The sequence below is a fragment of the Thrips palmi genome, unplaced genomic scaffold (genome assembly GCF_012932325.1).
Source record: "Thrips palmi isolate BJ-2018 unplaced genomic scaffold, TpBJ-2018v1 HiC_scaffold_5, whole genome shotgun sequence".
NCBI classification, from domain to species: domain Eukaryota; kingdom Metazoa; phylum Arthropoda; class Insecta; order Thysanoptera; family Thripidae; genus Thrips; species Thrips palmi.
The window spans coordinates 11,224,915-11,247,196 of record NW_023144632.1 but is presented as its reverse complement, the minus strand read 5'-3'; the positions used below and the strand labels follow the sequence as shown (position 1 = coordinate 11,247,196).

Here is a 22,282-nt window from a genome sequence, read left to right as displayed (position 1 = left end):
CCTTCCAAATTTTTCAAACTATAAGTATCTTCCTTCCTTAGTACTTCCGGCGCAGAGTGCGGCCTATCTAGCCGCCATCAAGAAGCACACGATCCACTTCGCCGTGGCGGAAGTCTACATGTTTTTGAGGCGTGCCCTGAATCGGTCGGGGCGCTTGGCGGCCGCGGCGTAGCTTTCGAGGTCCATGTACCCTAGTGTGTAGTACTAATGTGCCCCAGCGGCGGGGCGGGCGAGGGGGGGGGGGCGCACGGGCCGCGGGGCCGCATCGCCGTGCCCGGCCAGCGCCGTCATCTCATCCGCGAACCGCGGGGGAACCCGGCAGAGTGTCGCGAGTAGCGTCGCCTCGCCTCCAGGTCGCGGTGCTCGCGGTGCTCGCGGCCGGCGGCGTGCTGCCCGTGCCGTCCTGGCGAGGCTGGCGGTGCTGGCCGGCGGGGCGGGGGGAGGCGTCCGCGGCCGTCCATTGGTCGCGTTCGGCCCGGAAGGCGGGCCCGCCGCGGGCGAGCGGGCGCTGGGCGTTGGCGGGGCGTCGGCGGGGCGGGCCCGGCCCCCACTCCGGCGGGGCGGTGGCGCCTCCTGGCGGCCGCGGGCCGAAGCGCGCCCGGTGGTCGCGGGTCGCCGGTGGCTGGAGAAGCGCTGCGCCGCGCCGCCCGATCCGTACCGGTGACTGGAGCACCGCTGGCTCCGCTGGAGCTGGCTGGAGCAGGGCAGGGGGCAGCGGCGCGGGGTGGGGGACGCCTGGCCGCCTCTGCCTCGGCCTGCGCTTCATTCCGCTGTGGCTGCAGCCAGGTGCGCATCGCCCGGCCGTCCGTGCCGCTCGCCGCTCCGTCCGATACCCCGATACGTCGGCTGCCCTGCCGGCCCTGCCCCTCTGCGTGCAACTGCGTGCCTGCGCGTCAGCAAGAACGTCGTCACCGTCAGTGCGCGTGACGCCGTGACAGTGCGAGTGCCAGTGCCAGTGACATCCGTGCGACTGTTGTGGTGTGGAGTGGGCGTCGTCTGCTAGCGCGGCGAAGCGAGGCGTAGCGAGGCGCCCCGAAGAGGCGCCCAGGACGTGGTGCAGTGAGTGTTGCGACCCTGGCTCACGGACCAGCCTTGTTGATGAGGCAGGACGAGATCCGCTTCTCGTTCGCGCAGGCCCCGTCGCTGTCCCCGTCCGTCAGCCCCGCCAGCCTCAAGATGGACCCCTCGGCGCAGACGGTGGGGGTTGGCGTGGGGGTCTTCGGTCCCGGGGGCATCCCGGGGCCCGTGCTGGACAACTGTCTCACGGTGAGTACACTGAGTACACCGGCTTTGCCTCTGGCTTTGCCTTTGTTCGACCTGCCCCCGTTTTTGAGTGACAGCGGGCCCGTTCCGCGAAGCAGCGAAGCGCGCGCAAAGCGTGAGTGCAAAGAGTGCGTGGGTGTCACGGTGGTGTCACTGGATTGTCATTAGTGCCGTGGCCACAATAGTGGCCAGCCTGGGCAGCCTGGGCAGCCTGACTGGCCGTCGCTTCCCGGGAAGTTTGGCTTACCGTCCCCTGACTGAGGCACTGGAGGTGAGGCGCAATGCCGTCGACCACCCCCGCGGCGGCCGGCCAGCCGGGCCAGCCGGGCCGGTGTCACTGTACTCTTTCCGGAAAGATTTCGATTGTTTTCTGGTCTGCTGTTGGATGACGAATGTCCCTCCGCGAAATTGGGAGTTTTGCCTGTGGGGCCTTCCCCACGCGTCCAAGTCCACGACACTTCGGATCGCAGTACTACATTTTACAGCCAATAATTTTTCGTTTTAAAATTTATTTGTCATTTTTGTTTTTACACATTTCTTTCGAGAATAATAATAATTTTATAAAAAGAGAATAATAATAATAATAATGATATTTTTGTTGGAAACACTGGAAAAGAAAACAAACGTGTGATTTTTTTTTACTAGTGCGTTGCCTAAACTGTTGTCTTACGGACCTCCATACAAAAAGTAAACCACCAGAAAATTGGCTTACCGTATTGTTGACAAAGCGTCCTAGTAAGTACGTGTCGTCGTGGTCCGCGGTGGCGGCAGTGTTGCGCGGCCGCTCTTCCACGTCACCGCCCTTACGCCCCGCGGACCGCGGGCCGTGGACGTTGTTCACTCACGCCGGCGGGTTCCTATCCTCCTCCCACGCGAGGCCGCCGACAGCCTCAAAGGTGAGCCAACACGCTGGTTTACCATTTCATCCCGATTCTCCACGCTCTCGATATTATGGGTATTACGGGCGGAGGGAACGCCCCGCCCCGCCCCGCCCCGCCCCGCAGCCCCGCAGCCTCTCCGGCTTTGGGGCCCTCAGGCCGAGTTCTAACAAACCGATGCTCGGTGCCGGCACGCAAGCGATGTGTGGTGTGCGTGCGTACGTGCCTACGGGACGGCGCAATGGAATCGTGGGAAATATAACACACACACACATACACACTCACATGCATACCCACACATACACAGACACACACACCACACACACACACAGACACACTACAAACACGATGCACGGCGATTTTTTTTCTCGGACAATTAAGTTGAGATGGTGAGTCATTGACGTATTTAGTCGACGCCTCACGTAGCCGTTGAACACAGGACTGCGTTGGGCGCTGCGCGCGCTGCGTCGGGCAGTGCGGGGCCGCCACCCCCGCCAGTGCACGTGCTGCCAGCCAGCGTCCGCCATTACTGTATATCGACCACTCTGTTTTATTGCTTTACGATTTCTTGCGCTGTTTGCTTGCTCTCCTGGACTACAGTTTTATGCGCGCGCTTGCGTTTGCCCGCGCAGACTCTCTCGCACACTCACACTCTCGCACGAGGCACTCACACACACACACACGGACGGCCTATGTGCTCGTCATATGCGTTGGGTCCGTCGTTGAATTTATCAGAATGTCCTTGCATAAACAATGCTATCGTTGGGTGAGGTGGTGGGGGTCAGGTGAATTTTTTGGAAGAGGGGGGGGTGGTGAGGGGGTTAAAAGCAGAGCACGTAACGTCCCCCCCACTGTCGAGTATCGACAGAATATTTCGTACCTCCATAAATTTTCGGGAGCGAAAGGGGAGGGGAGGGGGCAGGGACTTTGGCGCGTCGAGTTTGAATTCGTCATCCTGAAATATCGGCCGACTTACGCGGCACGCGCTGCCCGCTATCAGATTGGGCCAGGGCCTCGTCATGGCCTCGGCCAGCGCGGCCAGCGAGGGCCTCGCCTCGGCCTGGACGGAGGCCTGGACGGGCAGCAAGGCAGCGCTAATGGTGTGGGGATTTTACCTTTGCTTTGTCGCGGCACTGCCCTGCCCTGCCCTGCACCGCCCCGCCCCGCCCCGCCCCGCCCTGCCCTGCCCTGCCCTGCCCTGCCCCATAAAGTGCTTCTCACTTTCTCCCCGCTGGATTAGCGAGCGACCCCGTGCCATCCTCTACCGGTGGGCGAAAGGGGCCCGGCCTGCCCGGCCACATGGCATAGAGCTGCGGGCCCCCACCCCCCGGCCCACCAGGCCCACCAGGCCCACCTACCACGCCCTGACACTGTGACACTGGCAGCGCGGCGGTCGTGGGAACGCGGCGTGCAACAAGTGCACGCTGCTTTTCTGTGCGACATGGATCATTTTCCACTCGCTGCCTGTCAGGGTCCGCGAACGCGCGGGGGCGCCGGCGGCCCGGCTGTTTGGGCCGCGTGGGGCGGCGTGGGGGCGGTGGCTGCGGGGGCGTGCGTGCCCCGAGGTGTCGCGCGCCTTATCGGAGCCAGTGCAAAACAAAAGGCAAATTATTGAGCGGCGCGCTCGAGTGTCGGCTGTTTCCGCGAACGTGCGGTACGGCCGGTATGGCCGCCATGGCCGCCATGGCCCCCCAGTCGTAATCTAATCGAAGCTGCGAGAATAATACTCCTCGTCTGCGCGCATTGCTGTCCGGCACGTATGCCCGCGCGGCCTGCGCACTCGGCGAGACTGCTGGAGGAAACATACTGAATGGGGCGGGGCGGCGGGCGGGTGCTCTAAATTGTCGCGGTAATTCAGTCCGTCGCGTGGAGGAAGACGTCGCAGTGCTTATCCGGGGAAATATAGTAATGGCGGGATTAACGTGGCTTGTAATGGTGACCCTGCGCGCTGCGACTCTGCGACCCACTGGCTGCCGCTGGCCGGCTGGCTAGCGGCCGGCCCACTGGTAGCTGCACACGCTCTTGGTGGTCCTCCTTCATATGTCACCGTAACAGCGCTGCCAACCCGACGGGACAAATCGCCCCCTTTGTCGGACCAGTTTGGCCAACGACGCTGGGCGGCGGCGGCGCGCGGTGGCGTGCGGGTGTTGGCCGCCCTGACCCTTCACCCCTTCACCCCGGACGCGGTGCACCTGCTACATCGCCGACCGGTCGCTGGTCGGGCTAGAGTCGGGCCCCAAATGTCACGGCGCCAGAGCGGCGCGCTCGGACGCCGCGTTCGAAACCGCTCCCCCCGAAAACCGAATCAGGTCTGGGCGGGGCATTACACTCTCGTGACCATTGACTCCCAGGAGTACATCATCCCTAGGGGCAGTGTACTCCCCCCCTTTGGGAGAGACCCTCCCTAGGGATAGTGTACTCCCCTACCTCGGGGGGGAGTCATTGACCCTAGGGGTGGTGTACCCCCCCGGGGTACACTATCCCTAGGGGCAATGTACTCCCCCTTCTTCGAGGGGGGAAGCATTGCACTAGGGATGGTGTACCCCCCTTTAGGGGAGTACATTGTCCCTAGGGGTGATGTACTCCCCCGGGGAGTACACCATCCCTAGGGGCAATGTACTCCCCCCCCTAGCAGGGGAGTACTGGTCCCTAGGGATATTTTATCCCCACCAGCATGGGAGTACATGTCTCCCTTCCAAGAGAAGGGTAGGGTCAAGAGTAGGGTAAGATCGTCGCGAGTTTAGTAAGATCTGTGAGGAGCCCCTTAGGTTAGGTTAGGGCGGGTTTGGGCCATTTAAATTTGATTATAAATTTTCAAAAGTAGGATAACATCCGTCGCGAGTAGAAAAATCTATCCCGAGCCGTTTGGTTGGAGGATTGGTTGGACAGTTAGATTTTGAATATTAAGTAGCCTTCCGTCGATGCAAAGGGAAAAACCCCCCCAAACCCCCGACAACGGCATCTGCCTATGACATTGCCCTTTTGGGGGGGTACATTACCCCAGGGACCAAGTATCCCCTGCTGGTGGGGAGACACCATCCCTAGGGGCCCAAAGTACCCCCCCCCCCGAGAGAGGGGGAGTACCTTCACCCTAGGGTGGTGTACCCCGGGGGAGCACCATCCTAGGGTCAATGTACTCCCCCCCTCTCGAGGTAGGGGAGACACTATCCCCCGGGATGGGGTTTTCTCTCCCTAAGGGGGGGTCATTTCCCTAGGGATTTTACTGGGGGTACTCAATCCGGGGAGTAGGATATCCCGCTTACACCGGCCGACACTTCGAACCCGGGCCATTAATGTGATTTGCGTTATTTCGAACGTGGCGGCGGCGCAGGCGGCGCAGGCCGGGACGGCCGGGCAGTCTCACAGCGAGTCGTTTTGTGGAGCGGGCTGGTGCCCTCTGCCCCCTGCGCGCGCGTGTGAGTGAGTGTGTATGAGTGTGCGCGCCAGTCTGGTTGTGCTTCCGCGACGCTCTTCTGCTTTGTGGCGTTGTGCGCCTTGCGGCTGCTCGGCTGCGCTGCGCCGGGCTTGCGTCACCGCCGCGTTTTGGACAAGGCCGCGATGGCTGTATCGTGGCGGGCGAGTCCGCGCAGAAAATGCCATTCATTGTAGTAGCGCCTCTGCATCGTCACGGCCTGCATCGCATCGCGAGGCCGCGTCGCTCCGGCCGGGATTTAATTGGCATTTGCGTCCATTAGCGCCTCGGGCCTCGAAGGGCTTCGGCAGGGCGTTGTGGCTGAGGACGAGTGTGCAGTCCCAGCCGTTCTGGCACACCGACGTCGGCGTGGTCATCCTCGGCTTCCGAATGGTCCTCCAGTTTTGGCTCCCTTTTTACTACCTCCTCGTAATATAAATACATTTAATTCCCCCCCACTCCCTCCCCTCGGCCGCCTCCTCACGCCCCACCCGGGGCCCCGTCGTGTGTCGCGTCCCCAAACGGAGGCCCCGCCGTAAATATGATTGAATCCGCGATTTGCGACGAGTCCTCCAGTCGCTACCGGGAAGCCTCCCCCCCCCCCTCTTTGTCTCGAGTGTGTGCGCAGCGACACCTCCGATTTGTCACGCTCTGCTGTGTCCATTGCTCCCGGAAAGGGTGGACGGGTGACGCGAAGCCGGCCGGAGAGTTCATGAAAAAAGGAGGAGGGTAAAAACAACGGGCAGCAAAAGGAGCAGCGGACGAGCTACCCTCTTGTCAAAAAGTCGAACGGCAGTGAGTGAGCGTCGCAGCGTGGCCGCGTGACTTCTTTGGGACGCACTGGAAGCACTGCAAGGTATCCTGCGTCCCGGAATGGGCGAGGACAGAGAGGCGGGAGGTCATGAGGGAAGCCCACGATGCCAGCCGATGCACTGAAAAGGCGTACATGCTGCGTGCTGCCCGCTCGGCCCGCTCGGCCCCTCACCCAGTTCCCACAGGATCACTCATCCCGGCTGCGGATCGTCCTCTCCTTTCCCCGTGTCAGTGCATGCACGCAACATTCACTGAGCCCGCCGCGCCACACCGCGCCACGCCGCGCCACGCCTCGGACGGGGAAGAATGAAAAATAAAAAAAACACGTCATATTGTGGCCCTTAACATGACGAAGATGAGCCACCTAAAGTGCACGGCAAACACGGCCATGCATGCGCACTGCATGCACACATCGCTCTCCTTTCCGGGTCCACTTTTTTCCCTTCCGCCGGCCCCCTCGTTGCGGTGCGGAGCACTGTGTGCTGAGCATGCTCGGGGTCATGAAGACGTTCCCCGTGCGGTTTTGTCGTTGGGCTCGCGGACCGCGCTCCGCCGTGGGGGGTCTGCGGCGGTCCGCGGTCCCCGGTCCTGGGTGCTTGGACCTCCGCGCACTTGGATCGGAAACTGAAGCACCGTCTAGGCAGACTATACCGCCGTCGCGCTGTCGGCACCGGTCGGCACCCATTGCCAGGCAGCAGCGGGCCCTGGTTTCTCGCTGCGTGTGTGAGCGCGCCACTGGCAGCACTGGCGGCTTGACCTCGCCGTGTTCACTGTACGCCCCCGAGAAGAAGACCTTTCCGGGTGCCTGCCTGCTGCCTGTGCCCGGGCCGACCGGCCGACCGACGCCGTTCCCACACTGTTCCATTTTCATTTGGTTGATGGCCCTTGGCTGCCCTTGGCTCCTGATGCTGCTCCTTGTCCTGGCTTTGCACTGCTCGCTCCTTTCTCTCCCCCTCCCCCCTCCCCTCTGGCCTGGCCGATCCGGAAAAGAATCGGTAGCAAGACTAAACGCTGGTCAGCTTCGAGCGTGTGAGCGCCGCGGTGCCGCGGTCCGTGCGCTGGCAGGGCAAGGCAGGGCAAGGCACGGCATGGCATGGTATGGCAGGGCAGGGCAAGGCATGGCACGGCAGGACTCGCATGATTGCTTGGGAGCCGCGCAGGTCTTCTCGCCCGTGCTGGCCTAGCTGGCCGCGCTGCTGGCGCGGGGCGTGCGTCGAACCTCCTCATCTTCGGGCCGCGGTGCCCGCGGTGCCCGCGGTGCTCGCGCAGATTGCAGGTTGCTCGGCCGGGGCAACCGGGGCAGCGGGGCAGCCGGGGCACAAAGGTGGCGAAATCCTCGCCTTGTTCTCCTCCGTTCTCTCGGCGGTGTACAAAATGCGCTTCCTATATCCATTTCGGTCTGAGCCGCGTCCGTTCCGCCCGTTCCGTCCGGGTGGCGATTTGGTGCGTCTAAGGCGCGCCGCGGTCCGGCCAACCCGAGATCCATTAATAATAGATTAATTCGGAGTAATGAAGAGTGAGGAATCGGTGTGAACGAGGCGGGCGGGCCTGGCGGCGGGCTGGCGGGCTGGCCGCGCTGGGCCCTTCATGCGTCGCTGCCTGTCGAGTCACTGGCGATAATAATCGGGCCGGCCGGCAGGCCAGGATGGCCAGCAACCCGCACACGTTCCCGGAATGGGCCTCCGCGCTGCTTTTGGCGGACTTCCCGGACACCTCGACGGTCTCGTTCCGATTTTTCCGCTCTTTTTGTCGTGCCTTATTGTGCCGTGCGCGATCATCTCGTTGGGCCCCGTCACCCACGCACGGCACGGCACGGCACGGAGGTATTGCTCCCGGGCGTGGGAGTGGCCCCGCGGGGTCCGCGCTGCCCCGCGCTGCCCAGCGGAGGTAAATATGTCCCGCATTTACATAGGAGTAAGTAATCGGCCGGCGCGACACTGCAGTGCAGCGGCAGGTCCATTTCAATTTCAAATTAAATTGCCGGCATTATGTCGATTTGCCTCTGCGGGAGGCGCGCCTTGGCGCCTGGTGACGGATTGGCGCCGGGCTGCGGCAGCTGCGCTGGGAAAGCGCGGAAGCAGTGCAAGCAGCGCAAGCAGCGCCACTGGGAAAACGGTCGCTGGAAAAGCTGGAGCCCCGCGGGACGCGCAGGGAAAGTTTGGTGGCACTAATCTGGATTTCCTCTGCGGAGCACCTTGCGCCGGAACCACCCATGCGGGTCGGCATTGCCGGGGCATTGCCACAATGAATCCCACTTTCATAAACCGACCTTCGGGCGCCAGGCCAGCGGCCCGCCCCGCCCCGCCCCGCCCCGCCCCGCCCCGCCCCGCCCCGCCCCGCCCCGCCTCCGCTCGGTGAGAGGCAATTAGTGCGACAACGCGCGCCCGGCCCGCCTCGCTGTCCGCGAGTGTCGCGCTCCGCCGTGAAATTTGAGCCATTCCTCGGCCATCGGCGCGGCGCCGCTCCACCAGTCCAACAGCAACATCGCGGCACGCGGCGCACCGCGGCCGGCAAAACGGAGCGGACCGGAACGGGAGGGGGGGGGGCGTCCTTTTGTCTGAGCGACAAGGCGCTGGAGCGTGGCGTCCGCTGCCAACCTAACGAAGTAAGTAATTGGGGCAAGGCCGCGCAAGGCCGAGCGCCAAGGCCGCAGGCTGGCCAACTGAAGCGAGGAGGAGGCAGAAAAAACGCGATGGCCGATGGCATCGGCCGATGAGGCGCCCTTGATTGAAAGCGAGCGAGGATTAGTCCGCGGTTAGCGGCCAATTAGAGTGACGAGTGCGACGGGCGGGCGGACGGACAGGCAGGTGGACTGGCAGACGGACAGACAGGTGGACAGTCAGACGGACGAGCGACGGGGTCGTTACGGCGGCTGCGACGCTAACGGTGGGAATAACGATGTCGGGCCCGGCCAGTTTGTCGTCGATCGGGAAGGAGTCCGCGTCCGCGCCGTCCGCGCCGTCCGCGGGTCGCGATGGACGACCGCGGGGCTTTTTGACGTCCGAGGGAGAATCGACCGGGCGATGCTGGGCCTGACACGACCGTCCGTCTGGGGCCGTCTGCACGACGCGTCACGGCGAGGCGGGGCGGGGCGGGGCTGGGGGACAAAGACAGGCTGGGTGACCTGGGAAGGGTCAGGCAGCCAGGTAACGTCCTTCCCTCGTATCCTCCCACACAGACGTCACACACAGACAGGCGCACACCCACAAACACACGGATCGCTCGCTACAAATCCCGGGCCAGGAAGGAGTACAAACAGCATAAGAGGTGTGAATAACTTGAACGGCCCGGATTTGGATGGCGAGTGGAATTTGATAATGATTGATCTCGAGCTGTCAGCCCGCGCGTGAAAAGGAAAATAATTTCACTCTCTCTCTCTTTCTCCTTGGAGATTCCTCCACATGCTTTATCAATCTGGACTGCGCGCGGAAGAAGGAAGGGCTGGCCGGGCTTTTTCAACAGTCAACACACACATAAACATCCATCCACGTCGATTTATTTTGCGATTACGCTCCATTATTGGCGCTCCATTGTCGCCGCGGATTGCGCGAGGGAAAGTTATTGATCGGGGATTGATAAGCGCTCGCAGCGCCGTTTGTGTCAACCGATAATTCGGCAGATCGTAAAGCAGCACTAACGGAGGAAGGCATTTCCCAGAGACGCGGTCCCAATTAAACGGATTGGCGATGGGGCGCGATAAGGCTTCCTTTCCTGGTCCACTTTGTGACTTTGGGGCTCTACCTGCTGCGCTGCCTGGCGCTGCCTGGCGCTGCCTTACCGTCGCGCTGGAATCCCGATGGACCGGACCAATCGGACCAATGGCACCGTCCGTCCGTCTGGTCGTCGCTGCCGCCGTGCTGCCGTCCGAGCTAACTGCTTTGATGGCCAGGGCAAGAGGCTGCAAGAGCCTCGAGGCCTTTGCATACACGCGGCCAGCGCGGCCGGCTCGGTGTCCCTCGGTTTGTCTCTGGAGCACTATTTGTCAAGTTGATGAGCCGTCTGACGTCGCCAGGCATCGCCTGGCACGGCCGAGGAGGGATCAAGCGAGTGACGTGTCGATGACTTCACCTGGGGTCATTCTTTAGTCGTTTTTGCCAGACTTATAAATGAAGAGCGTGACCTTTGTTCGCGCCGGAGGAGCCCGAAAAAAAAGGCAAGCACAAACCGCCGTTCCTGTTTGGGAAAGTCTCTGATTAATCGTACTTTTATAAGGAAGATGCTCTATAAAGGACGATCTCAGCCGGCGAACTTCATAAAAGTTGTTGCAACCCTTTTGTGTGCGTCGTATGAAAATGAGCTCCGCGAGGGTAGGCTTTATTAATGTGTTTTGTCAACCGCTTAAATGAGGCAAAACGCCGGATGCCTCGGCCTCGGCCGTGATATCATTTTTGAAGCCTCTTGAGAGGGACTTCACCTCGAGGGTGCGTAGGTATAGAGAAGGGTCTCTGAGGGTCGCCCCGAGATATGTATCTATGTCGAAGGCGTGGCCGAGCCGTGATCAAGTTGTGTTTTCGCTTTTAATGAATTTTAAGGCCCTTCCTGGAAAAGTTTTGGTGCGGCCTCCGTCGACAGATATTGCGGACTGCTCTGCTCTGCCTCTGGCTGCCCTGAGTCGTCCGACCCGCATTATGTAGTCAATGTGTGGCATTTCTCGGAGGTCGACACATAAAACGGAGTGCGCGTTCGGAATGCCCGTGAGAGTGCAGGAACTGGCCGAGTTCCTTTTTGGACGCTGCCCCCGAGTCTTATTTGGAACAAAAAAAAGGGAGTTAAAAATTTCTCGCATGGTGCAGTGCAGTCCGACTTGTATCAAGGGTAATGCCCACTTTTTTTCTCCCTAAGCTGACTCGCGAATTAACTACCGAGTATGTTGCTGTTCTTCTGTTTTTTTGTGTGTTTTTTTTCGCCCCGCGCGTCGGCGTCGTTGGTGCCGTTGGCGCGGGGCCACGCGATGGACTGCCGGCGGACTCTTTTTAAAGAGGCGCAGCTGTTTGAAGTAACATTAGAGCGTCCAACGGCGTGCGTAATCGGGATCAAACAAGGAACGCTGCGCGGACTGGGCAGACTCTGGTTTGACACAATTCAGGTAGCACATGACTAATGAGTTCTCTGGTGCTGTGCGCTTTGTGGACCCGGGTCACACTCAGTCAGGCCGTCCGTCCGTCCGTCCCGCTGCGGTCTTACCGTTCCACGATCAATCTGCAGTCAGACGCCTGCAGTCGCTGCAGACACAGCTCTTAGCGCGCACAACCGCAGCGCTTTTCAGGCCGTCCGGACCAGATTCGACTAACAGGGCGACGTGTGTGCCGCGCAGACTGCAGTCTGCAGACCTCCCCGGAGATGGCACTCTTTCATTAATCACCCCGAAGGAGATCACCCTGGCTGGCTGCCCTGGCTGCCCTGGCACTTTCCCACCCTGCGACACTTCCTTTGATGCGCTGCGCGCGGTGCCGGCGTGCCCTGGCGTGCCGCGCCACAACAAACACTCGTTTCGGGGAACGCGCTCGCGAACCGTGTTTGCGTTTTCACTTATCGCTTTGACGCACACTGGTCATCAATTACTGACTGCATTCAACAAAATTCAGAGCAAAACGTTCTAAGCAGTCATTTTTTCCCCAACGTTTCTTTTGTTGATATTTTTAGCGGATGGCCAGCTGTAGCTTTAGAACAGTCCAAAAAAAGTGAAATACTATGTGGATTGCCGTTTCTTTTTGGTATGACATCCCTCTGCAGGGAGACGCATCCTGAAGAAGGACAAGCGCGTGTTGCCTACCTCCACCGTACACTCACACACACACACACGCTCGGCCCACATCCGCCCGGGGATGATCCTGGTGACGATCCCCGGCGACGCCCTGCAGTCCTGACTAATGGTGGATGGCCCGGGTCTATTAATAATGTCGCGCGTTTTTCCCCCGTCCGTCTGAGCGTCTTGACGCAGGCTTGACGGGGATGCAACGGCCGAGCGGCTATCGGTGACGCACAGTGCGCACTTGAATCGGGGGCCTCGCAGTGTGTGCAATCAGGGAAAGCGGCCCAACTGGGCGACTCGGTGACTCAGAGTGGCGCCCTTTCTCGGCCCGTCTGAGAATGCCGTCAGCGCGAAGCAACGCGAAGCAAGGCGAAGTGAGGCGAAGCAGTGCGCCCGTTTGGCGACGCGGCCTGCCCGGAGCCGTGCCGCCTCTAGCCGCCCAGCCGCTCGGCGCCCCAGTGGCGGCTCAGAAAAAATAAGCCACTAATTAATACTTGCTCGTCTTTGCCGCGGGCTGAAAAACAACTGTAGCATGCGAGCCGGGCCGGGCCGGGAGTAGCCGGGCCGGGGGAGGCGGTCCGCCGCGCCGTGCCGCGCCGTGCCGCGCCGCTCCGGGGTGTTGGTAACCTAGTGACTTTTGACATGGCCCGTAAAAGCAGCGGAACGCGGTGGCGGCGTGTCGTTTGGAGGAATTCCTGTCCGCTTGGATGGCTCTTCTGACCTTCGGCCGAACCGCGCCACCGGATGAAATCTCGCGCCGAAAAAAAAAAACGGAGTAATGCTCGCTCTTGTCTCGGAAAATAATAATTTCTCTTTGTGCGCGATCCGAGCCGGTGACGCGCCATTCACACGCATCCTTCACACGTCGCGCGTGACAACACGCACACACACACACACATGCGCGATCGAAAAAAGGAGCGCGGTGATGCTGCAAGACAAGTGTCGGACAAGTTGGAAGGGCTCACTGACGGCCCCGCCCTGCAGGCAGACTGCCTGCTGCACTTGCCGTGACGACGCGACGCGGCGACACGTTGTGGTGACATGTCGCTGTCAAATCGCGCCTTTGTGTCCAGGACGACGCCGCGGACAAAAAGGCGCGAGAGTCCTTGGAGGATCCCGACGACACCTCCGCGTCGGCCGCGTCGCCGCGCCGCTACTGGCGGGACGCACTGTCGTTCTGATGATGATGGAGCGGAGCGCGGGGCGGCGACAGAGACAGACTCGAAAACACACGGGAAAATTCTGCCGCTCACTAATTAGGCGTGTTTGCGACTGGCGACGGGTGGGCGGGGCGGGGCGGCCCGCGGGGGTAGCTCCGCGTAGCCCCGCACATTCCGGCCACACGTCGTGGCGGGCCCCCCGGGGCCCCGAGGCTACGCACTGTGATATATTTGCAAGTTCGACCGCGGGGCGCGGAGGGCTGCCGCTCTTGGAGGGGCATGGCGCCAGCCAATCTTGATGGACCGAGGTGACCCCGCGGTGGCGGTCTGGGGGATGGTTCCTTTGCTGCCCACGCGCGTTGAGGTTCCCACAGTGTGGCTGCGTGGCGTGGCGAGTGGCGCGCCCTGCGCGGCGCCCTTGCTCACTGCACCCATAAGGCGCGGCTCGCGTGGCTCGCGGTGAAACTGGCCTGCTTGTTGACGGGCACGTGACGTGTGTCGCGGCTGTCGCGCTGTCGGGGTGAAACTTGGGGGCGCCGCCCGGCCGCGCGTTTCGGAGGCGCCCTGGTTTTGAAACTCGGCCTTCGGCACCTTGGGCCGGAGCGGGCCGGAGCGAAGGTCTAATTATCTCGGCCAACAGAGCGCTGTGTGCCCAGCAGCGTACTGCACCTTAAAGTGGAAGAGCCTCACGCACACAGCGACACCAAACTGGGCGTGTTTGGGTAAACAATTTCGGAGTCTCGCTCGCCGGGGACGCGGCGAACAGCGAAACCTGTCCGACAGTCATTGTCGTTGGTGCAAATGGACGACAGCCACACCCCTCGAGTCTATGAGTGTGTGTGCGTGTGTGCTCGCGAGCGAGCGCTTGTTGGTGTGGTGTGTGTGTGTGTGTGTGTGTGTGTGCGTCCTCGTACGTGCGCCAGCGTATAATGGGCCGCTGTTTGAAATAGTATTTGAGCGAGGTGACCTCACATGTGGCTCAAACACACACGAGGAGAGCACACTGCGCGTCGACTGCCTCTCCGCCTGGGTGGCGCCGCGACCGACCGGGAACGGCACTCGGTGCCGATGTGTTGTGACCGCAGTAAAGGCCCGGCCTCGGCCCGGCCCGATAACGCGCCTTCTAAACGCCCCTGTCTTTGTGTTCCAGATGAACCAGCAGTGCAAAGTGTGCGGCGAGCCGGCGGCGGGCTTCCACTTCGGCGCTTTCACCTGCGAGGGCTGCAAGGTTGGTTCAAATAGTTTACTACTACTGGGCTGTAAACAAACAAAAAATAAGGGAAACGGAAACGGGCGAGTTAAGTCGTTTTGAGCGTGTTGGCGGGTCGGTGTGAATCGCTTCTATGACGCGCATGTGAGTCGGCCTGGACGCGTTTGGGAGCAAGCGCCTTACGTGTGTTTTTTATTGCGTAGAACGGGAACACCTGGGAAATACTTGTGCGATGTTGGCCCATCGAATAGGGGGACTCATCTTTTATTAAAAAGATGGCGACGAAAGGTGGGGTCCGCCAGATGTTGGTCAGCGTCGCGGTGTGTGGGGGAAGGGGGCGCGGGGGATCGTCTCGAATCAATGAAACCCCGAGGCAATTAGTACAGAGTTATGAGTCCGAGGCGAACTGTAACCCTCACTCGGCCAACCAAAAACAGGATTTCGCAACAACAAAAAAAAGTTTTGAAGTGAAACCTTGGTGCGAAAGATGGTTTATCGCCGCAGCGCTTCGCTTTGCTTCGCTTTGCACTCATGCCGATTCCGACAGTCCGCTCGTGCGCCCCGGCCGGCCGGACCCCGTATATCTTGGCCATCTCCTCGGCGCATTGCGAGGCGTTGCGGGCGGTGCAGGCACGCTGTGCAGCCGGCCATCGCCTCGACACAATTGGAACGCCGCGGCCGATTGATCTCGCGCTCCTAATTACTCGGCTAAAGTGGGCAAAACGCGTCACGCGGCCAGCGCTGCGGCTGACCCGCGCGGCCCGCTGTTGTTGCTGCTGCTGCCGCCGCCGTTTTGCTTCATTAGCCAGTACAGCGCTTCGCCAGCTTCGCAGTGCTGCATTCCGCGCCAAGTGCAGAGTGGGCCTGCAAATTGGCGCTGGGCCGCGCTGCTGGGCCGTGTTTAGTCTTTTGTTTGCGCGGGAAAAAGGATTTAAATTCGATTTTATTTTTCCTCTTCGACGCTGGGTCGTGCCGCTGCTCGGTGCCGCGCGCCACACCTCGCACTTTGCAAATCAGCTGGCCGGCTGGCTGCTGGCTGGCTGGCTGGCTGGCCGGCTGGCCGGCCGGCCCTTTCAGCCTGACCTTTCAGCCCGTCAGTAGCGGCGAGCGCGCGGTGCAGGAATCCGCGACCCGCGGTGGTGATCCGCGTGGAATATCGATGGATCGATGCGCGGCCATTCGCATTTGTTTGGTCGGGCACGGCACGGCACGGCGCGGCGCGGCGCGGCGCTGGCGACCGTACCTCACCGAGAGCAGCGCCTGGCCGCGCCGAAGATCTGCCGCTGAGATGGCCAACAAGTGTGAAAGGACGGCGAGAGGGTCTCACGTGCTGCTTGCATGAACACGGCGTGGAACTGGAGGAGGAGGAGGAATTAAAAGCAAGTCCCCGCCGCGGTCGTGCAAAATATCGGTGCAAGATCACTAATCTGCGATTCACCCGCCTCGCGCGCCGGCTTATTATCTCCTCGTTTTTCGCCGCCTTTTTTGGCGGGTTTATTTGTCCGCTCGTCGCCGTGCTTCGCTGCTTCGCTTCGCACACTCCACGGCGGCCATCTGCTCGGAATGAATTTGTCATCGCGATGCTTGATGACTCGTCGGGCCGGCCGGTCCACAGGCTGGCCTGCTGGACGTTTACCGTAACGCGCACCGAGAGAGCGGCCGTGCGAGAGAGAAGGAGAGACGCAGCAGCCCTCCTGATTTATCGATCGATTGTTTAATTGATCTATTGTTTAATTGGGCAATAAAAACGCTGGCCGGGTGCACGCGCGCTCTCTCTTGCACGCACGCACACATGCTTCGCGACACGACGCAGGTTTGTCCTGCCTGCTGCCTCGCGGCCTGCAGGGCCTGGAAGGCCTGGACCGGAATCGAATGCGCTGGGGCTTCCGGGAGCGGCTCGGCGGGGTCCGGCAGTCTCGGCGTGCGTGAGGTCCTCCGGGGCACGGCGTCGTGGCGCACGGCCGCGCACGGCGCTCGCGTCCCGGGGCCCAGGCGGGAGTGGGTGGCGGCCTGGTGGCCTGGCGGTGTGGCGGCGCACTCTCGCATGCGGAATTGAGCCGTATGTCGCCGCGTCGTTCGCCGACATTTTTACGGCGAAAACGGAATCGCGCCGAGATGGGTGTGATTTGATTTACCGCCCGGCCGGCACTAGGACTGACTGACACGCTCGCGGTGACGCTGCGACAAGCGCTGCGACCGCCATGGGCGTGTGGCCGCGGTGTGGGCATGCTGGTCTGGGCCGGGCCTGGCCGGGCCCTGCCGTTGTGCGTTTACGATCACTCTAATGCGAGTGAGTGCGGGTCGCGGCGGTAACCATGGTAACGGTGCTGAGCGGGGGAAAAAGTGTCGCTGGAGTGAACGGGGCGGTCGGCGGTCCTCGGCACTTCCGTCGTGTGGGGCGCGCGGCTTTACGACGCGCACGGCAGATGGCACTCGGTGGGCGCGAACGCGGAGCGCGAGGCGGTGGCAGTTGGGCGCGCGAAAGTGCGGGGTAGCGCCGCGTGCCGCGGGGCGGAGTATCGCCGTGCGGCGCACCGTGGGAACGTGCCGGCGAGGAGGCCGCCGAGCCTGCGATGCCTCTGTGTCAATCACTGCGTTGTGCGCTGCGTTACGCCCTGGACGCCCTGGAAGCCCTGGATGCCCTGCGAGCGGCCCGCCACGGCCAGCCCGGCCAGCCCGGCAGCAACTGACCTTTGAGGGGAAACATCCTCGGGTCCAATATGGGACGCCGCCGTCCGAAGTACGGAGTACGAAGTACGTGCTCTACGCATGCATAATTGACCATCGCGTGTGTTGGCGTGCCGTGCCGGAGTGTCGAGTTTTAGCCGCGGCCGATATATACTGGTGGCGCGATGGATGCGCGCCGTCGTCCGGGCTGCCCTCGTGCTGCTCGCGTCGAGGCTGCCACGGCGTGCCGCGGCCCCGGCCGCCAGGCCGATGCCTTATTCGCCGGTATCTGCTCCAGATGATCGCGCGTCGCCTGCACTGCAAGCCGGCCGTCCAAGGTGCGGGGGGAGGCGAGTTGGCCGCGCTCTGGATGGCGCCGTCGCCTCGGTCGCCGCGCGTGCCAGCGACGCCTTGGCTGCGCCTCGGCTGCCTTGGCCTTGCCCGCGTCGCCAGCCGCCACTCGGCGGTCGCGGCGTCGCGGCGTCGCGGAAGGGGAAGGAAGCGTTTCCGAACGGCAGCGTTCGAACGCTGCGCGATGTATGATGCGACGCGACACGGGGTGCTCAAGTCGGTAGCGCATGAGACAGCAGGGCGCACTTTGCTGGAAACGGCCAACGGGCGTTGTGTCGCGGGCAGCGGGCAGGGCGGCCAGGCCCCCCGCGGGGCTGCGCGAAGGGAGGGAAGGGAGGGGGGTCGCCGCTGCGGGTCGCTGGCTGCACAGCACAGCCCGGTCGGCCGGTCCGCGCGATATACCACACACGTTGCAGCGCTGCAGCGTTCCCCATTAACGTTTATGCAAGTAGTGGAGGAGGAGAGGCGGTGTGGTGGCGCGGCGAGGCGCTCTCCTCAAATACCAGGGTTCGGACACACACGCTCGCACTCACACACTCACGCCTCAGTGGCCTATCGCTGCAACATGGTGTCCCTAGAGTATCCATTTCACATCTGCTGATACGGATGTCCCGGGAGATACAGCGGCGCGGCACGCGAGACCCTTCTCCAGGCCGTGGCCAGGCCGTGGCCTTTGCCGAAGTTTGTCCCGCGCAGGCGGCTTGGCGCCAAAACGAGTCCGGTGCGCGCGCAGCACGCGGTGGGTGTTTATGGCCCGGGCGTGTAAATCAGAGTTTTAGCGGGAATGTGGCTGCGCTGGCTGCGCCGGCTGGAAGGCGCTGGAAGGCGCTGGAAGGCGCTGGAAGTGCCGCGGGTAATGGTGGCTCGCCTATTGAAAGCCTCTCCTGACTTACGATACGAGTGTGCTTTGTGGTCCGGGGTCGCGGCCAGCCTGGCGTGGCCTGGCGTAGCCTCGCGTGGGGTCTGACGGCCTCACTGACCCCGCGCGGCACGGGCCGCCTGCCCGGGTAGGCAACCCTAGGCAGCGCCACGCTCGCCTGCCGGCCGCGCTGCCTACGCTGCAGGCTGACTGCCCTGCCGTCGCTCGCGCGCCGGGCGAGCGGGTATCGACTTGCCTGGGAGAAAAATGGACCGAGGAACTGGGACTAATAACGTGGAAAATGAGCGATCCGTCTTGGCGGCCTGCAGGGGGTCCCGGCGGTCCAGGGCCTTGGCCAGGGCCGCCTGGAAGAAATCCGGCGCCCCGTTAATGGTTTCAATTAAAAGGCACGCGGCGAGGTGGCCGTCCCTCACTCCTGGGTGTGGAGCGAGACGCGCTCGGCGGCGACCTGGCGGCGACCTGGCGGTGACCTGGCTGGCCGACCTGCCGACCCACACGGCGGGCACGGCGGGGATTCCGAGACTCTGGATTTACTGCGACCGGAGAAAGCGATGGCGTCGCGCTGGGACGCGGCCCAGCCTAGCCAGCCTAGCCCGTGCGAGGGCCTGGACTGGGCCAGGCGGTGGGAGGATGTGGCCTCTGTGATGGCGAGCTTATCAGACTTCTCACGGCGTGCCTTCCTTCTGTTGCAGTCGTTCTTCGGCCGGACGTACAACAACCTGGGCTCCATCACCGAGTGCAAGAACCAAGGGTCGTGCGTCATCAACAAGAAGAACCGCACGTCGTGCAAGGCGTGCCGGCTGCGCAAGTGCCTGCTGGTGGGCATGTCCAAGAGCGGCTCGCGGTACGGCCGCAGGTCCAACTGGTTCAAGATCCACTGCCTGCTGCAGCAGCAGAGCCAGAACCAGGGCGCCACCCCCAGCCCCACGTCGCCGTTCTACCCCGGGGCCTTCCTGCACAGCCCGTTCCTGGGCGCCGGGCAGCCCGGCCAGCTCGGGGACTTTGGCCACCACCACCCCGCCCTGGGGCTGCACGCCGACCACGTCAAGGAGGAGCAGGCCCGCAGCGAGCGCGTCGAACGCAGCGAGCGGTCCGAGCGGTCCGCCAGCTCGCACTCGGAGTACAGCTCGTCGGGCGAGAATGACCACGACTCGAGCAGGTCGCCGAACACCTTCATCCGGCCGCCCTCCTCGCACCAGACGCCGTCGCCCTTCAGCGAGCCCGAGCTCCTCAGCGCGCGGGCCAAGTTCGTGTCCGAGGCCATGAGGTCGCCGACGCCGCCCCCCATGAGCTACACGACGCCGCCACCCCTGCCCGGCGCCGTCGCCTCCCCCAGGGTCCTGTTCCCGCCGCTGCCCATGGTCCCCGGCGTTGCGAGGCCCGGGCTGGCGCCCACCCTCATGTTCCTCGACCCCAGCTGCCCACCCCGCGCCGGCGGCGACCTGGCGCTGGCTAGCCCCGCCCTGGGAGGCGTCGCGGAGGACCAGGACCAGCCCATGGACCTGTCCGTCAAGGGCACCACCCTCTCCGCGAGAACGTCGCCGTCCCCCGCCCACTCCCCCGCCAAGCTGCCATCAGAGCACGGCGACGAGGGCACCAAAGACACCAAGGAGTGCGTGCTGGACCTCACGAGCAAGCGTGGCTGCGAAGTTCCTCAATCCGGCTAACTGTAGGATTTAGGTTTAGTGATGCGGTGCGGCTTTTATTAATTGTATTTCGCCACCGCTGTTTAAATTTAAATTAGATGAAATTTGAAGTTTTACTCTGTGAATTTTTGTGGAGACGTGTCGCGATGCACTTTGTGTGAAGTGGCTTGTTTAGTTCGTTCTATTCAATTTGAGTTGTACTAATGCAACGATGTTTCTTTAAGTTATTTTTACTTTTGTCGCGTTAAACGTAAGACACCATGGTGATAGCACGCACTTTTGTGTTGTGTGGCTGAAAATTAGTTGTAGGACGTCTTGGTGTTAATGTATACCAATGATAAAAAAAGTGATTTAAGAAAAAACTAGTTTAAATGGGCGTATTGTATCCTTTATAGTGTATTATTTATTTCCAGAGTTTTATTATAATTGTGCTTCAACTACTTTTCGTCTAAAACACAATTGTTTAAAACAAAATGTTTTAGTTGGAATGTTTGTATGCACAGGTTCAGCCCAACGAAGTCATAAATACTATTTTTATATTATGATATTATTTGTACACAGTAAAATATCTGAAATGATCGATGTTGATATAAATTGTGTGTCATAGTAAGCTATTTGTACATATACAATTGTTTGATTATTGTACATAGTTCAAAGACGTTCGTGTTTCACTATTATGGCACACATTATGTTTGTACATTTGTTGTGTTTGAGCATGAGTAAACGGAACCAATGAGTACAAAACTGAACCCGTTTTAATTACTTTATTTCTCGTAAACCACCAGTTGAAAAAAAAAAAAAAAAAAAGGAAATGGTTGGTGCCCATAGCGCACGCAGCGTGCACATCAAAAGGCGCCCCTTTACGGCAGTCGGCCGGGCAATAATTCAGCGACGCGAAAATGGTAACAGAAACGTAAGCAAGGCGATCCATACATCATCCCATTTGCGTCTCATTACGCGATGTAAGTCCCATTAATAATTACTCGAGGAAAAGCCTCTCTGCGGGTGAAATATGGCCGCCGCGAACCCGTTCCGCTGCCGGGGCGCGGGGCGCGGGGCGAGGGGCGCGGCGTCAAATGTCACGCCGACGGAAAGGTGCGAACACTTTGGCACTTTTCGCCTCGCTTTTCGCGTTTCGACGCCAGGGGGAGATTGCCGCGCCAATTAGCGTCAGCACATTGCGGGACGTTGGGCACACTGGAAGAAAGAAAGGAGGGAACACGTTCGGAATGGCGCAAAAGTCAAATCGTCTATATTCGATCAACCCGCTAACATTGGAATTGACAAGAATGTTCACCCTCGCCTTGTTCCGTCTCAAGTTAGTCTCTCAAACCTGGCACGCAAGATATTGAACCAAAATTCTTTTGTTACGTTCTTTTTTTCTTTCTACATTTTGATAAACTTAGTAGCCACTGGCAAAAAATGAGTGCGGGTAACTAAGCTACCTACGTATACCCACTCCGAAAAGCACGCTTGAGAGCACGCTCCTCAGAAGAATGATGTCATCGTTATGCCTCCTGATCAAGGCGAATTAGCAAATCCCAAAACTTTCTGCGAGTTGAAGGCATTCCCCATAGTGTATGAGACGAGTCAGCACTGGGGTGTGGGGGTGAGGGGAGGAGGCGCCGTTCAAAAGCCGCGCGTCAGTGCCGTTGGACAAATGGCGCAGGCGGGACGCGAACCCGCGACCTTCCCGGTGCACGCCACAAACACGTCGTCGGGGTCATCCACCTCGGCGGGCCGGCAGGCCGCTGGTGCCAGCAGGCTGGTGCCGCGCCGGCCACTCGGCCAGGCCTTCCTGGGGACGGATGGGGCTGGGTAGGCAGACTGTAGGCAAGGCTGGGTGGTGTGGACGGAGCGGCGCGGAGCGGTACCGGCCAACCTGTACCCGCGCGGGGCGTCGCGGGGCGTCGCGGGGCCGCGGCGCCCCGTCCCGGACCGGCCGACACGTATAAAATTAGTTTTCCTAATAATTGCCGTTGTGAGTGCACTCGCTAATCCAAGAGGTCAAGCCACACTCAAGCACACTCACGCACACGCACGCACATACACTCACGCGCACGGGGAGGAGGCTGGCCCAATATCCAGCGATTGATACCGAGTGTGATTTATGCTTTGTCGTAAACTCTGTACGCGTCCCAGAATGCGTTGCCTGCGCGCCGCATGCGCGCTGCGCCCCACACTAGAGCCACTCTGTGGCGTAACAAGTCCGACGAGAGCAACAATGTTCGGCGTGCTTCATTTTCAGCT

At 61.2% G+C, this 22,282-nt stretch overlaps 1 protein-coding gene across 1 annotated transcript; it reads left to right on the top strand.

Annotated features, from left to right (window-relative positions):
- Positions 1 to 780: 780 nt before the first annotated feature.
- On the top strand, positions 781 to 20,781 carry LOC117650322 (knirps-related protein-like). Its single transcript, XM_034393670.1, has 3 exons — positions 781 to 1,266; positions 14,429 to 14,506; positions 19,079 to 20,781. Exons 1-3 carry the CDS (start codon positions 1,099 to 1,101, stop codon positions 20,051 to 20,053), a joined length of 1,221 nt encoding a protein of 406 aa, XP_034249561.1. The 5' UTR covers positions 781 to 1,098; the 3' UTR covers positions 20,054 to 20,781.
- The last annotated feature ends 1,501 nt before the right edge of the window (positions 20,782 to 22,282 follow it).